The 17,214-nt window shown below is 54.0% G+C and overlaps 1 protein-coding gene across 1 annotated transcript in view; it reads right to left on the bottom strand.

Moving 5' to 3' along the window:
* Positions 1-12,578: 12,578 nt before the first annotated feature.
* XKR5 (XK, Kell blood group complex subunit-related family, member 5) overlaps positions 12,579-17,214 on the bottom strand; it is a 15,929-nt gene continuing 11,293 nt past the window's right edge. Inside the window, exons 5-7 of the mRNA XM_012645870.1 lie at positions 16,976-16,995; positions 15,894-16,005; positions 12,579-13,708 (exon numbers count right to left, since the gene is read on the bottom strand). Of these exons, the coding sequence (XP_012501324.1) occupies positions 12,579-13,708; positions 15,894-16,005; positions 16,976-16,995 (1,262 nt within the window). The remainder of the gene's footprint in view (positions 13,709-15,893; positions 16,006-16,975; positions 16,996-17,214) is intronic.

A 17,214-nucleotide genomic window follows, 5' to 3' on the forward strand; every position in this document is an offset into this window, starting at 1 on the left:
CTGCATCCAGTGTCTGGCACAAAACCCGACAGAGGTCCTTAAACTCAGTGGTCCCCAACCTTTCTGGCACCAGGGACCATTGTCATGGAAGACAATTTTCCCATGGAACCGGGGGTGGCGATGGTTTCAGGATGATTCGAGCAATTATGTTTATTGTGCACTTTCTTTCTATTATTACTACCTTGTAATACATAATGAAATAATTATGCACCTCGCCATAGGGTGGGGACCCCCCGCTTTAACTCAAGACTTTAGAAGGATGCCTAAGCATTCCATGAGGATTACTGGATCTGCCTTCCAGAAGGAGAACTAGATACTGTTTAAGGGAAATTATGAAAATATTCATGTGTAACAAACGAACCATTGAATACGGAATCATTTAAAAATGTTGTCTGCCTCTCCTCTTCCCCCCAGCGTTGAGGGAACAGTGAGTCCTTCTGTGCACACTGCTTTCCTCGTTGCAGAGTCGCAGTGGGCTAGGAAGGAACCACTGCTCAGGCTTGGCTTCCGTATGCAGGGCAGAGCCTGGAACACGACCCGCAGAGGATCGGGGTCTGAGGAGGAGCGATGCCGTCAGCCCCTGCAGTCAGTGGAGAACTCACGGGGAGCGAGGAGGCAGAGGGCAGAGGGCAGAGGGCAAGGGGCAGGGGGCGGGGGAAGCCTCTTGGGCTCAGGGGCGAATTGGCCAGAACAGGAGAGTCAGAGAGACAGGACAAGAGCCGGTGAATCATTGGCAAGGAGGTTAGCTGTCCCCAAATGTGTGGCACGGCTGGCAGTGCCATTTGGTGGCCCTGGGATGGGGTAGCCAGGAGGGGGCCCAGAGAGCTGTGTGTGGAAGGAAGGAGGTCAGTGTCTGTCCCGAGCCCACCCTAACCCCTGTGGCTGGCGGCAGGGGCGAGAGGCGGGATGAGCCCGAGAGGACGCGCCGGCGTTGGGGGAGTTCCACCCCCACGGCTGCATCTTGCCAGCCCGGTGCGGCTTCCGTGAAAGCACAGAGGACCGCGCTGGGGGCAAATGCCGTGGGGAACGCAGTAGGGATTAGGGGGCGATGACTCAAGCATTTCCCAAAGCATCAAGAACCCCACTTGGAACCAAGGGGGTGCATCTGCAGTGGAATTAGTTTGGGGTGCTGCAGTTTGAACGTGTCCCCTCCGAAATGCAGGTGTTGCCAGCGTGACAGTTCTAGGAGGTGGGGCCGTTCGGAGGTGGGCTGGCCGTGAGGGCTCCTTCCTCGTGAATGGCATTACAGCCCTTCATCCTTTGCCGCGCAGGGCACAGCGCTCGCCAGACACCCAGTCGGCAGGCGCCTTGATCGTGGGCTTCCCGGCCTCCAGAGCTCTGGGCAATAGACTCCCAGTGTGCTGCGTCCTGTTGGAGCCGCACAGACGCACACTCGGGGACACCGCGGGCAGGGCGGGTGCTGTCCCTGGTCTCCAGGAGCTCGTGTGTTAGTAGATTTTCAACCCACACTGTAAGTGCTCAGATGCCGGGTCCTTTTGGAGCAGGAACATGCTTGAGAAGATGGTGGGTTTTCGGCATGGAGGACTCGGCCGTCTAGCTGGACCCTGGCCAAGTTTTCTGCCTCACTCAAGGACAAAGCTGCTCTCTGTGTGGGGCAGGCTCAGGCATCCCAACGACTTTGACCCGTGTGCCCCCACGTCCCTCTCACTCGTCTGAGGTGAGGGAGGGCAGAGACCAGGGGAATTCATCACAGTCTGGGACATCCTGGTCATCCAAGGACGACGGCGCTGGCGTAGCCTGAGTCGTTGCTTTTCCGTGAAGAAAGCGGACGATTGCTCAGCCCCTCCGACCCCTCGGCTCTGGCGTAATCGCGGCCGTGGAGAACTTTCACAACTCCCCTCTGGGAAAATACAAGGATGCACCCTGGGAGGCATTCAACATGTTCACCCCCAAAGAGGGCAACTGCTTAAAGCCAGGGGACAGTGGGTGTCCGTCCCCTTGGGCTGGCATAACAAAGGACCATAGACTTGGTGGCTTATGAACAAGAGAAATTTCTTTCTCTCGGTTCTGGAGGCTGAAATCCAAGACCAAGGCACTGGCAGAGTCGGCGTCTGGTGAGGAGTCGGTGCCTGGATCCTTAGATCCTTAGATGGCAACTTTTCCCTGTGTCCTCACCTGGGACGCAGCTCTCTCCTCTTTTATCCCGCTCGTGAGGGCTCCACCCTCAACCTAGTCACCTCCAAGGCCCCCCCTCCTGATACCACCACACCGGGGTGAGGAAGTCAACAGTGAATTCAGGGGAGACACAAACACCCGTCACACAGTGGAAAGTGGGTTAGGGCCACTTGGCTTAGAGGACAGCTGTCCAGCTCGGGTTGTAGCAGGGCCCCTGGCACTGGCTGGCGGTGTGAGTCCACCCAGGATGAGTGTGTTCCCTTTGCCTCCTGAGCCACCCACCCTGCTGGGATCTGGACACCAGGGAGCCCTGAGCTAAGTCAGAGTCTCCTGGACTTGAGTTTCCCCCCGAGGACACTGTGGTGCCCCCGCTCCGGGGCTGCCCACGCCTTCCTGCCTCTGGAGCTCGCCCCGGGGGACCGAAGTTGTTCCCAGGGCTGGGAGACTTTTCCCTGTGTGTGGCGGCTGGAAATGTCCCGGCTGGAGGCTGGCGGAGGCCGCCAGACCTGCCGTGGCGTCCAGCAGAGGCTGAACTGCTCGACTGGCACTGTGGTAGCACAGCAAAGCGTGCCCCTCGGGACCTGGGGCCTCGCCGAGGAGGCTGCTTCGTGGGGCGCCCGTGAGAGGCAGAGCGTTTCCTATGCTGTTTTTCTGGGCATGTTCTGTGAGTTGGTTTGTATTTGGTGGGTATTTTCCTTGGCCTGTCACCAAACACAGCTTGCCTGGAGGTGGAGGAGAACCCACTTGCTAACAATTCTCAGGGACAAGAGGCCAGCGGGGGGATGGATCCAGAGGCAGAATCCCGGGGCGAAGACTGCAAGCCAGCGAGAGCCCCTCGCGGGCGCCTGGCATCGCCTCCTCGTCCTGCCTGGAGCCAGACACTTGCCCTCAAGCCTTCAAGTCCTGCTGTGGCGCCTCCTCCTCCTCCGGGAAGCCTTCCTTGCTGTTCCCCACCTTGTTACCAACACCTTCCCCCACGGGTGGGACGTGTGCTCCACACTGATGAGTAGGATTCGTCCTTTTGATTAGTTTTCATGCCTGTGAAGTTGGTGCAATCCTGTTTCAACGTGCTGTGCTCCAGAGGTGCTGGGATGGATTTCTAAGTCCAGGGCATCTTTTTTTGTTTTTCTAGTTTTTTTTTAACAGACTTTTAAAAATAGTAGTTTTAGGCTCACATCAAAATTGAGAGGAAGGTGCAGAGATCTCCCATAATCCCCCAGCCTCCCCCACTGTCAACAGCCCCATCAGAGTGGGGCAGTTGGTACCCCACTGTGTGGTCATGGAGAGGCTGCCTAACCTCTCTGGGCCTCACACTTCTCCTCTGTGAAATGGGGAGAACCATCGGACCTACTTTACAGCGCCGTCTTGAGTGGTGAATGTGCTGGTATATGAAGTAGCGCAGAGCCCAGCACCTAGGAAACTCTCAGAGTAGATGGTGGCAATGATTACTCAATTTTCACTTTGAAAGAATGACCACATTCCATTAGTCCAAAGAATCGCTGAGCCTGGGCAGGGCACCAAGTATGGTCCTCCCGTGCCCAGGAGCGTGAAGCTGGCAACGAGGAAGCCCCTTGCGATGTGTAGCTACAAATAGTTTTCCTAAAATAGATGCTTAGGAGTTTTGGACAATGGGTAGAAAAGGTTAAAGCTAACTAGCCAGGCCACAGTGGCAGCTCAGCCACCCTGAACCCCCAAAGCCAATATTCAGCTGGAAAAATACACAGTGAACGATGTAAGAATTAAATTTAGAGATTAAGAAAAATCACCTAATTTGGGGACTTTACCCAGGAATCAAGCTCGAATGTCGGCAACGGGGTCACCTGGTTAGCAGGAGGCCGGTTCCTGTGTTGCTCACTCGCTTTCCCGACGCGGGCCAAGGCCGCCCGGGCCTGGCGTCGTTCCTCGCGCCATTAGCACAGACGGCTAATGACGTGCTGGCGCGGGCCCAGAGAAGGGCCTGTTTGGAGTACTTCCTCTGCACTTCACCGGCATAAACATGTATTCTGGGTTTGGCTATTTTCCAAGTTGGATTACATGATGATAAACAACAGGTTTTTTTGGTGAGTAAAATTTTAACTGGGTACTTTGCAAAACACAATTAAAAAAAATATTTGGAGAAACTATTAAGTAGAAAAGTTAGAGACATAAAGAATTGTCGGCGGCTATAAAAATGTTTTCCACTAAGCTGCTTGTTTATTTCTTGATGTTAGGAAAGACCTGCTTGGACACATTTTTGACCTGTATTTCCCATAGATTTGGGCACTTTCTTCTACAGACTATCAATAATTATCTATCTTATTTTAAGGATAAAGGGGGAAAGTGAAAAGTTCAAGAAATCAGTAATGATCTGGCTTGAATTTGCTGAGAAATTCAGAACAGTGTTCACGACTAAAATTTACAAAGCAAATCAACATACTACGAAGAAGTAAATTAACCCAGAATGACAAAATGGAAGGATGGTTCCCACGTAACCTCATAAATTTCCTGCTTGATGCATTTCAAGTCTCTAATTTCTAATAAAATTCTCATGAGAACATAGTATTGCTCCATAAAAACTCCTGAACTCTCCCCATGAGAACTGGCTGGTTTATAAGGGCACATGGGTTCAAGGCTGTGGTTTATTTATTAAAAATTTCTCAGTAAATATATCATGGCCCACTGGATAGCGCCCCACAATTGCGGGGAGGCCATGTGTCATTGCTGCTGTCCCCAAATATGAAGAAAAACAAGAAGAAGCACGTCGGGAACTCTCTGAACCAAAAAAAAAAACCTGGAACCTTTTATTTTTCTAAGGGAAGTTCTAAGGTCCTTTTGTTTACCTTTGACCCCAAGGGACCTTGTGGGAGTTTCACATTTCCTCCACGAAAGTGTGAGCGTTCTTGCCCAAATGGTTGATCAGGAGTCCAGGAAGCGGCAGAAGGGAAGCGCGGTTTCGTCCCCGTCCCCGTCTGGGTCAAGCATCTCCTGGGGAGGACAGGGCAGAATAAGGCTGCCGACTGGGTCTTGCGAGCGCTTTTGAGGGATGCCAAACGTCCTGGAGAAAAGACGTGTATCGATATGTAGTCACAGAGATAACGGATTCACGGCTCCCTCACCTCCCCACGTGCCTGGCACCTGGAAAAGTACGTTCACCCACGTTGTGTTTTTCATCTGGGCCAGACACTTGGCTGCAAGCTCCACGGGTTTTACTTCGCTTGAGCCTGCACGTGATACCACGACACGGCCCCCACTCCCAGCCTCCCCCATCACCAATACCCCCACCAGAGCGGCGCGTTAGTTGCAATCGATCCATCCATGAGCCTGCATTGACGGGTCATTATCCGCGGTTTACGTTAGGGGCCGCTCTCGGTGCTGCACAGTCTGTGCGTTTGGGCACATGCGTGATGACCTGTATCTGCGGTCACAGGACCACACGGAATCGTTCCACTGCCCTAAAAGTCCTCTGTGCTCGGCCCCTTCCTCCCTCCCTCCCTCCAGCCCCCGGAAACCACTGGTCCTTTGCTGTCTCCATAGTGCCACCTTTTCCAGAATGTCACACAGTTGGAACCACACAGCACATAGCCTTTTCAGACTGGCTTCCTTCCCTTAGAAATGTGCATTTAAATTTCTTCCTTGTCTTTTTGTGACTTGAGAGCTCACTTCTTTTTAGTGCTTTGTAACATGCCACTGTCTGAGACTTTCCCCCACAGAACTGAAAAGATCATTCCAGGTCTGTGGAATCTAGAGCTGAACGTGGGACACCACAGCCCTGGCGGCCCATTCCGGAACTCTCTGTCCCTGAAGAGATGCAGAAGATGACCTCTTTCTTCTTAATGACAACAGCGATGGGTCCCCACAGTCGACATCAGCTGACTGCACCCCACAAGGGCCTGTGCATGACAGTCCCACGGCCGGGCAAGCTGAGCTTCCTGGATTTTTGTCAGTGCTGACTTCACGCTTACGGGAACTGCTGGAAATGAAAAGATGTCACGTTCCTTTCACGGAGGACGACAACCGCACTGGAACACCCGATTATCTTCACGACCCCTGAAACGCACCGCCGCAAGCAGGCCCGCAGCGTGCTGGGAAAATGCAAATGTCCTGCACGTGCTGTGTTTTCCCCAAGTCCCGTGGTGCTGGACTGAAAACAACCGATTGAAAATCAAGCCCCAAGTTCGTGGCTCAGGACCGGAAACGGCGAGCGCAGGAGCTGCGGCGGCGCGAGAGCGCCCCCTGGCGCCCGGCGGGCAGCGCGCTTCCTGCTCCGGTGGCGGCTCCGAGTGTCCCCGGCAGGTTCCTTGCTCCACCCGGCGGGGAGCCACAGGTCGCGGCAGCTTTGGCCCTTAAAGCAGCGGGATGTGAAGTAGGCGCGAGTCCATCACCTGCGCCTGTTCCACCAGCCCGCTGCGGAACGTCTTCATTGCAGAGCCCACAGGTGTCGGAGTGACGCTCGCCTCTGCCAAGAGCCGCTCTTCCCAACTTAGCATCGTGGCTCCGTGAGTTAAAAGGGAGAAGGCACTTGAACATTTATTTCGAACCTAAGTCAAAACTAAGCCTGATTAAGCTTTGCACTGACAGTTAATGAAAGTAAATGACTAAAACTCCTGAACGTTTTTATAATCTTACAAAATTCACCGTGGGCCTTTGTCTACCAAACTCCTAATTTATCACGTTACCTCCTGGGAGAACGCACACACACACACACACACACACACACGGACACACACCCTCCAAATTCTTAGGACATTTAGAATGGAAAGTTGGGTCTGATTAAGTAAACTTTCGTCATTCACTCTGCAGTGGCTGTCATTTAAAACAACCAAACAAAAAATCAATAACTAGAATTGGTCACCTTTTCTCCAGTGTTCCTAGAAGTTCTTCGGGTAAGAGAGGAAGACAGGGGCCTGGCATTCCTGGAATTCCTGCTCTGTTTGAGTAGGAGCTGCATCAGCTGCTTCCTGAGCATCATTTTGTCATCAGTCCTAATAGTGATCACCTGTGAGTCTCTAAGCCCTGGGAAGGGTCTGTGTCCCAATCCCCCGGACTCCGTGGATGAAGCTTTATCTGTTCCTTTGGGTGGTACAAGGTCACCAGATGAGGACAAGATGTTCTTAAGTGATTTCGTGGCTTTGGAGCACTCACTGTAAACCGCCAGCATAACCACGCTGGGACCCTCGGGACGCAGCGGGCATTCGCCGTGAGGTGAGCCGGGTGAGGCAGGACAGGGGCGCAGGTGTCCCCTCGTCCCTAGTCCCAGGCAGCAGCGGACCCCTGCCGAGCAGGACGACTTCCTGATTCTACCCTCTCTGGAGGGCAGCTGGGAGGCTCAGCCCGAGGAACCGGAAAAGAAGCAAAAGGAAGGATCCTACCAGTTGGGTGAGACGGTTCACATCCACGGCCTTGGTGAGTACGCACAAGAATCCCGCCCCTCCCCAGACCAGCGAGCGGTATCCCCGTTTTACAGAAAAGGAAGGCTCAGGAAGATTAAGTCAGTTATCTGTGGGCACAGAATGAGCTAGAAAAAGAGCTGGGAAGAGAACCCAGGTGTCATGGCCCACTCTGTTCTTCCCTCAAATGCACCGTGGCCCAAAGCTCCTTACTGCAGTGTTTGGCCAAACTTCAGGTAGAAGAAGAAGAAAAAAGTAAATCTCTTTTCTTTTATCTAATGCTCCCTCTTTTAAAGTAAGTTAAAGACCGAGTGTCACCTTTCAATCCCAAATTTTAGGGCCTGAATGATATCCTTTAGTGGGCCTTGGTTGTTTGTTTTTTTGTTTGTGTTCTCTTAGTTTCAGCTTAAAGGACACACCGAGAACAGAAATTCATACTGTTTATTTTGTTCCCAATCTCATCTTCCCCTCTTCCCTTCCCTCCCCCCACCCCCAGCTTTGCCAGTTTGTAAACAAATCAGAAAAAATCCCCAATGGGCTGAAAACCTGTCCACGGTTTACTCCAGCTGGAAAGAATTGTGTTCCACCGAGAGTTAGACCCATTTACAATGGAAACCCTGACGGGCAATGCTGTAATTATGGTCTTGCTATAATGAATGTATCCGTGTGGTAAAAGTCATGGATTTTTCCATGGTATTTTTCCATGGGTGATTTCCTCCCTGAGAGATGTTAACTTAAATTCTGGATTATAGCTTTGACTTCAGACTAGGATCTCTCCTGGCATTCCTGGAGCCTAAAGTTAACTATTATATTGACTTTGGGAGTCGCGATTAGCAAGGGAGATATTAGATTGATTTTTGCAAGATGAACGGGGGTGGGGAGGCGGGAGTTCGGTGGTGTAGGAGCTGACTTCAATAAACTCCCAGAGTTTTAGCCAGGGAGTATTTTCTTCTCTGACTTGGTGGCTGCTGTAGCAGAAACGTTGGATAGGGCCATCTGGTATTAGGGTGACCAACTCTCCCGACTGGCCTGGGACCATCCGGTTTCAGCATGAAAATCTTGCATGCCAGGAAACCCCTCAGTCCTGGGGAAGCCAGGGCAGCTGGTCCTCCTAAATCGTATGGAAAATAGAATCAAGACTGGGAGGACAGCAAAGTATTAATAATAAATAGTCTATTTTAAAGAAAGCCACCAGACTGAGTTTTAAAGTAAGATCCTTTCTTGGTGCTTAACAAACCTTAGTGGAACCAGCGTTTAGCTTGAGAACCGATTCAGGCAAGGGCTCCAGAGGAATGTTAAAATCTCCTGCTTGGTGTGGCAGAACGTAATACGAAAAACTGAACAAGCCGTTGTCGTGCCTAATAATTTCATGGGTTAGCAGATGCTGGGTCATTCGGGGGCATGAACAGAATGTGACATTTCACGGGTATTTGGGCCCTCCCACGGGACCGCCCCCCGGGGTCTCTCTTCTCCAAGCTTTTCCTAACAGGGCCTTGAAGGTTCTTTCAAAACCTCTTTTCTCTACGCTGACAAGGCACAGGGTGTGGGAGAGAAGGAATGTGGGGCCGATCTGGGGGGCTCAGGCTCCCCGTCCAGGCCCTGACGCGGTGCCCCAGTTAAGGCCCTGCTTCCCCGAGCTGCTGCTTTTACAGATCTCCAGGCTGTTCTTGTTGCCTTTCCAAGTACTTTGGAAACTGCTGATGTTTAGGAATTGGTAGGCTGAGTGAGGGTAAAGGAAAGGAAGAAATACAGAATCAAACCCAGGGCGAAAATGGACATTGCAAGAGCCAGATGAACCCTCTTCCCCCCGACACTGTGTAGGGCAGCAGGAGAAAATGTGCATCCATTTCCAAACGTCAATCAGTTAGGTTTTTGTAAATGACAAAGATATATGGAAACAGATCCTTCGGGACAGGAATGTAAAACCTATTTCTGGCTTTGTGAAGCCTGAGCCTTCGGCATACGTGCAGAACCCGTGCTTGGATTTAGACATCCCGAGCCTTTGGTAGCTGTGTGTTGACCCTTTCTGTGGCTATAGCTTCCACCACTATGAATTCCAGGGTCATAAGATGTAGGAACAGGAAGGGCGAGAAGATAGTGACCTGCTACTGTTCTGTCCCCACGTCCATGGAAAGAGTATGTTACCTGGCCCGTGGAAGTCAGGCGTGTTGAGGCCAGAGCCTGGTGCAGGGTGGCAGTGAGCTGCAGGTGTGCCCGTGCCCCTCTGCCTCCAGAAGGACGTGCCCAGCCTGGCCACTGCCCCGTAGCCTGGGACGCAAGCAGCGGGGCCCGACCACATCTTTAAGAGCCTGCTTAGAGGATCCATAGACTCCTGCGTGAAAAGTACACGCTTGCCCGGGTTATGACACTGGGGTTCATTTTATGTTGTTTGTGATGCAGCCAAAACTAATCTACTAATCTTTCTTAGGTTAAAGAAAGAACCTAATCCAATTAAGAGTCTAGCTGATTCTTCTTCAGATACGCCACTGCCTGTACAAGAGAGCTAGAAAAGGGTCTGCAAAAATTATCTTCTCTCCAGGCTTTCTCCTGTTGTCACAGGAGGACAGAAGATGTAAAATCTCCATTCTTATTTTTCTGCTTCTTAATGGAAGAGTCTACAGTGAGCTGTGTTGACAGCCCTGCAAAGGCCATAGGAAGGTATCTACCAGCAGTCCACTATCTAAGGAATAAATACGTAAGAGAAATTATTTTATCCTCATGTGCACGAGGAGCGGACACACACATTTTAAGTGGCCATGGCTCAGAGGCCATTTGTGCCGAGGCCAAGCACTCTGCAGCGTGTGAAAGTCATCCTGAGGGCATCTCTGGGCGGTGACCGCGCCAGCTGTTTTCAGCCAGACTGACTCTTCGCCCGCGCTGGGCTATGGGAGCTGATTTTTATAGACCGCGTGGAGACTCCGCGTCCTTGGCTTCCGGTTAGGTCTGGCCCATGGCTGTACTCGTAGGAGGGGGACAGGGTGTCTGTTTTCTTGGCTTCCTCATGCTGGTCACTGTGGGTTGGCTGCAGTCCTCACCAAGCACAGCCAACCAGGACCCCATGGCAGTGAGCGCTCTGTCCTGGGCCTGACAGTGTCTCCCGCAACCCCTGCTGCTCAGGGAGGTGACGGCACATCGAGCTGACCTGCCACAGGGTCCTGCAGCCATCTCGGAGGGGACTTGACGACAATCCCATCCCTCGCTTCCCCCACGGGGCACGTGCCACATGCCACGCTTCCTCCTGTGCGGCTTTGTGATCCGAGGGACCAGCCTTCAGTAGATTCTCAATGAGCATTTTTGAATTGTGACCATGTATTAGTCTTTAACAAATATAACATATATTTTCTGATTCTTTTCACTGCCTGGCGATACATTTTCTGGAGGCGTGAAATCAAGAGGCCATTTGAGAGGCCCATGTTGGTCCGAGCCCCGAACAGCAAACACGTGCCTTGATTTTTGTGTGCTCAGTGCCTGCTGCACTCGGCATGCCTTACTGAACGAATCGGTGAATGGAGAGGATGTCTAGCTTTCTAGCCTGTTCAAGGGCTGGCAAGTTTGACAAGAGTGAGCAAATTCCCAATTTGCCACCCGTTTCTGTCCCCCGTGGCAAAATGCCTCCTTACCAGGATACGCCCTCCAGCTGCACTTGTGACATCCTGGTGCCGATTTTGTGCAGACACTGTGCTGGGCCTTGGAGCTACAGGGCTCAGAGTCAAGGCTGAACCCCTGAATTAGCCTTCAGGGGAGCAGGGCTTCTGGTTTAGGAAGAGGCCACCAGAGGGCCAAGGACAGTGGGGACAGCAGGGCAGAGGGCGAGGGGGAGCCTCGGGAAGGCGCCCAGGAGGTGATGCTCCGGTGGGGTGTCGAGCGACAGGTGGAGAGGCGAGGCTGGTTAGGATTCGGGGAAGAGGCCCGTGTTCCCACCTGGGGGTGAGACGCTGAGTGGAGGAGAAACCGAGATGCTGTAACGGTATAGTGAGCGTAACGTGAACGGTTTTGTTCTGTTCACAAACTCTCTTTGAGTTTATATTCCCTGTTGTTCCAGTTCTCAGCCCCGTGTGCCATCTCTGATGGGCCCGCGTGGCTGGCAGCGAGGAAGCCGACGGAAGCCGTTTGCACGCACCCCTCGCCGGCACAAGCAAGTTACCCCGCGCCTCCTCTTTAGGGCTCTAACGTTGTCCCTGGGCCCAGAGGTGTTTGGAGAGGATGAAAACTATCCACCCCCAAATGGTACCCAGCCTTTCTCTTTGGCAGGTTGCGCCTGGACTTCTTTAACCAGCTACGAAGGAAGGCAGAAAGAAGTACCTGCCCACAAGAGCACTTCTAAGAGGAAGGGTTAGAAAGAAACAGAGTCCAAGGGCAATGGGACGTTCGCGTCCCTTCACCGGAGGAGCTTCAATCGCGGACAGTACCTTACATGGAACGGAGGAGGGCGTGGAGCTCGGACACGAAGAAAGTGGGGCGTACGGCGGCATTGGGAGCTGGTGGCCTGCAAGGACACGGGACAGGAAAGTACCCGTAGGCTCTGCTGACGATAGGGGCTCTCAGAACGGCCGCTGCGTTTTCGGTTCTGTGGAGGATTACAGGTACACGGTTCTCAGCCACTTCCAGAAAGAGTTCACATTATCTGACGATGAGATTTTATAAAATTACTCAGTTAGAATGCCTTTTTTTAAAAAAGAGATTAATATCCACTTAGTGTCAGGGAAAGCTAATTGTAACAAGAACCCAGGATAAAATGGAGTCTGGGTTTTACCTTTGAGTTTCCTAGAAGCCACAGCAAAAAGATAAAATAGGGATCATTACAGTTCATAAAAGCAGGGGGTTTTGTCAGAAGTCTTTTCTCCTCCCCCCCACCGTGTTGGAGTCTCTCCTCTGCTTGTGTGCGGCCTGTGATGTTTACAGCAACCTTAGAAATCGTCCAGTCCTGCTCCCTTATTTTGCAGGTGTGCAGGTGGAGACCGAGAGGGGAAAGGGATGTGCCCGAGAGCAGAGGTGTCACAGGTGGGATTTCTCTTGTCACTAGACCCAGTGTCAGCGTGATGTCCCAACCTGTCTTCTTATCCCACGTGACCGTAGTCAGATGAAAAAACTTGAGTCCTGTTTCGTCTTCTCTCTGCAGCTGCAGTCCCTCTGGAGGGACTCAGACTTCGGGGTGGACGTGAGGCAGGGCTCATCGGCAGGTCTCGTCTTTGGCAGTGACATCCGTGGGCCCACAGTGGCATGGTGATTCAAGTCCCCTGTGGGCTCCTGACTCTCCCTATGCTCTGAGCCACCCAGGGCTCGTCCAGTGGGGTCTGCACTGGGGCCGGAGCCTCCGCATGGGCCGGGGCCTAGGATGGGGCTGATGTCAGCCATGGTGACGGGAAAGGGCTTAGTGAGCGGCCGAGGCCAGGCAGGTGGGGCAGGGCTGCCCTTCCCCAATATCCTCCCAGAGTGGGCCCTCTGCGGAGTGGCTGGCCTGCCTTCTTGGTGTGGGGGCGTGGCCCCTTCCGCAGTGGCACTGAAGTACAACGTGGAGCCCTCCTGCCCTTCCTCCGCCCTCGGCTGCCCCCCGGCTCCCCGCCCCTGCGCTGCAAGAACAGCCCCGGCCCCCTCCTCCGGGCCGCCCTCTCCCCGGGCGGCTGACGGCCACTCTGGAGGCACTTTGTCCTGAAGATCGCTGGCAAAAGAGACATAACTTGAGCTTTCCAAAGGGTCAGGGTCTGCTTTAGGGACACCTTCAAACTCAGAGCCTTTCTCTAAGGCTGGGCGGTCACGGGGTGAGGATGGGGGCTCTTGCTGGGAAGACAGGGGCTTCCTCTGCACACTGTGGTGTTGACCGAGCCCCCAGGAGCAGCCAGGACTGTCGTCTCCAAAGGCTGCGTTGATCTTGGACACGTTTCCTGTTTTTAGGGCAAGTTTCACCAACAGCCAGTGGTGGTGACTGAGGAAAGAGTCCTCCCCAGCAACGTGGCTCCCCGGCCCGGCCTCCAGAGCACCCGGCTGTGGGCCAGGGGGCGTCCCCAGAGGTGTCGGCTCGTAACCTTCCCCTTGGCACGAGACCGAGCTCTCGGCTCTCCCCCCTGCCAGAGCCTCGGCCCGGGGAGAAGATTCTCTCTCTGCCGTGTCGCCCCCTGCAGTGCCGCAGGATGTCCGCACGAGGCCCTGGCGGATGGCCGCGGCTTTTGGGTGCAGCAGGCTGTAATGGACGACCAGCGACACGCTGCCTGAGAGAGAGAACGAAAAAAGCGCAAGGTTATGTTCTGTGACGTCCTGTGTCCTCCCCGTGGTTTGCAGACTTGCAGGCTCTGAGCCTTTTGAGTAGAACAACATACTTTGGGATCCAAATTAGGCCTCTTGTTGGACACTCAGAACTGGATATCTGGGGAGAATTTAATTAGGCTCCAGCTTCTATAAACTGCAAACCTTTCTAAACTTAAACAGGTGATAAGGAAGCTTGGATCCCGTTGGTTCTACACCTTCTTCCTTGAGGGCAGCTCCAATCGGGCGCTCTAGATGTGTTTGCATGTGAGTGTGCATGTGCATGCGTGCGTGTGTCCATGCGTGTGTGCACGCGTGCGTGTGCACATGCGTGTGCGTGGGATGTGTGGTAGAAATGTTAATTCTGCTTTCAAGCAGCTGAATCAAACACTCCGAGTTCAACCGTCACCACGCTGGCTGACGGGCTCCAAAGCCGGGGTGGGGGAGGAGGTAAGAAATGGCCTCGAAAACAAGCAAGACCCACGCAGAGGTTAATCGTTCTCATCGAAAACCCCGTATCAAGGAATTTCCATGAACAACAACAACACCACTTCCTTTGTGCATAAACATCTTAATCACATTGTCGTCCGTGTATTCTGATCAGGAGTGTTGACTGCTGCAGTGATTTCTTTAGCAGAGCATTCCAGTAAGCCTCCCACGTTATTTCCAGTTTCCTGTTGTACTGGAGAAAGCGCCTGGTTTCAGGGTGCTCATTCTAAGCGGCACAAAACCTGAAACAATGTCTGCGGGGGCCGGAGACCGCGGCGGGACGGTGCTGGAAGGACCCAGAAGGACGACCTCCGCGGCTCCGCTCGGGTGTCGGGGGCCGGGGGGGGGGCGGCGAGGCCTGGAAGGCGCCTGGCTGGGCTCGAGCCAGCAAACGGAGACCGAACTCCTGTGTGTTCAGTGCTGCCTCTGCAACAGGCCCGGCTCAAACAACTTCTGCAGTTTTGAATTCTCACAACTGCCCACTGAGGGACCTGGTGTCGCCCTTCTTTGACAACGAGCCGCCCCAGGCCAGGAAAGATGAACCAAGGCTCCCAGCACAGACGCCCAGGCACATGTGTTCGGTGGAAAGACGTCCCCAGAGCCCTGTCCTTTGCAGGTTATTGGTCGTAGCCCCAGGCTGGCATGCAGTTGGTGCTCAATAAGGGCAGGAGGTCCTTGGACTATAATTGGTGTGTGATCTGCTGAGGATCCCCAGGCCCACCTGAGGGCCAGCGCGCACCGGGAGAGGCTGGCTCTAGCCTGCCCCCCACCCAGCTGCCAGGGCGCCCCATCACCACCCTCCTGCGAGCCGCGGGTCATGCTGAGAGTGACAACTCTGCGCTGGAGCGAAACTGCGGGGGAAACCAGCGTGGCGGCTCCCAGGAGTGTGCCACCTCGTAGGAATGGTGTCGGGCATCGCATGAGACGTGCAGGGCTGGCCCGGACGGTCCCAGCACAGGCCTGCGGAGGGAGGTGGCGTGGACCCCGCCGTGCTGGGAGAGCGGCTGGCTTCAGCGCCTTTTATTTTTATGTCTCAAGTGCAGGAGAGGAAGGCTCTGCTGAGCCCACACGGACCCGGGAAGCAAGGCCAGCACCGTGGGCATAGCACGGACCTCGGTGCCACCCACTCGTAACACGTGGCGGTCACCTCGAGCTGCCGGGCGCGTGCTGATGCCCGCGTCAGAGCTGGGTTTGAATCCCAGCTCTGCCACCTACAAACCATCTGGTCTTTTGCAGACTTAACCTCCTCCGTGTCTCACCGTCCTCAACTCTGAATTGGGGATATGACAGGGCCCACTGCCCAGGTGCGTGTGGACGTGTAGAGCGGGTGCCGTGACAGGAAGATGCGGGAGCTCCCTGAGGCTCGCGGGAGTGGGAAGTCATGTCCTCGACCCTGCAGGGAGCTCCAGGGAGCGAGCCCCGCCCCCGCGCACCAGACATTTCGGGTAGAAGGGGACAGCCCAGCTTGAGGTTCCGAGCACAGCCGAGCAAGGCAGCCGCGGCAGAGCTCAGTGGCTCGTGCCTGGTGGGGACGGCCTCGCCACCCACCGCGCACCGAGCTCCGTCCCTCGATCTCCAGCCCACCCGTCTGAGTTCAGTTTCCTGAGTGACGAAATACACTGGGGACAGCGACACGGAGAAGAAGGCAACACCGGGTCTTACCAATGAGGAAGCCAGACAAGACGCCCGCTATGGTGCACAGGCTGGTCCACGATGCCCCCTGGACAAAGTCTGTGGCCAACAGCAGAAGGATGACATTCTCCAGCAGCATCACCTGTGGGACAGAGGGGAGTCACCACACCTGGACAGGTGCACGCGGCCACAGGGAGCTCCCTGACCTGTGAGTCCGAGGCTGTCCCCCTCTGTCCTTGGAGGTCACTGGGGCGCCCAGCCTGGCGGGGCCCTCCCAGAAGAGGGCCATGGTCCCAGTGAGACCGTCTCTGGCAAAGAGAGTCTCTCTGTTCACAGTTCATTAAACTGTCTGCAGAATCACAAATGCCCAGGACATGTAAGGTCCCTGCTCAAAGGTGGCAGCTCCCTTTGGCCAGCCAGGCTGGGCTGGGAGAGGACACCTTAGTTTCTACTTTATCTACTTCATCCCTCCTTGTGCTAACTGCCGGCACGTGTTAGTGTTATAACACAACCATTAAAAGTCTCTGCAGAGCTCATGGTGCCACTGAACGCCAGCAAGCTGGAGTCACAAACTTTCACAACAACTTCAGGATTTGTTTTGCCTTCAAGTATTTGCCTCTCTGAAGGCAAATCTGCTGTGCGGCCACCAGGTGGCAGCAGGGAGGCGCCACACCCGCGGCTCTTGCAGAGGGCTCTGCACGCCCGCCGGGCTGGCTTATTGCTAATAACTCTGCTTTCCAATGTTTAAGTATAAAAATATATTTCTTTACTAAAATGAGTGGTGTGGCGGTTGCTCCTGAGCCCAAACGTCTCTCTCTCCTGGCATCGAGCCACATTCTGCCTTATATTTTGGTTATTTGGTACTTATACTTACCAAATACTATGAATTTTTAAAAAAAATGGATAGAAATCTCCTCTGCTGGACTAGAAGCAACCTGAAGACAGGCATTAGGCCGCCTTTGTGCTGCTCACACCGTCTAGGACCATGTCTGGACCTCGGGAATACACACCGAATGAGGACTGAGGTGACCAGCGAGGACACCGGTGTGTGACAAAACTCAGGGGAGCTGTGATGGCGGCAGATGAGCCGATGTAGAGACGACGCCACCAACATGCCACATGCTGCCCGCGGCTGTGTGGCAGCAGCCGGTGTCAGGCTCCCATTCTCAAAGCCCGTCATCGTCATCTGTGTTCAAGGCCGTAATTCCTTTTAGAATTTTCTAAAGCTAGGCTATTCTTTCTTCTCTAGGCATGCACGCGCACGCACACGCACACGCACACACACTACATGCTACGTATGCCGTGAAAGTCAGGATTAAAGAGAACTGCCATTGCCACTTGCCAGGTAGAA

This window comes from Propithecus coquereli, unplaced genomic scaffold (genome assembly GCF_000956105.1).
Source record: "Propithecus coquereli isolate 6110/MARCELLA unplaced genomic scaffold, Pcoq_1.0 Scaffold238, whole genome shotgun sequence".
Lineage (NCBI taxonomy): Eukaryota > Metazoa > Chordata > Mammalia > Primates > Indriidae > Propithecus > Propithecus coquereli.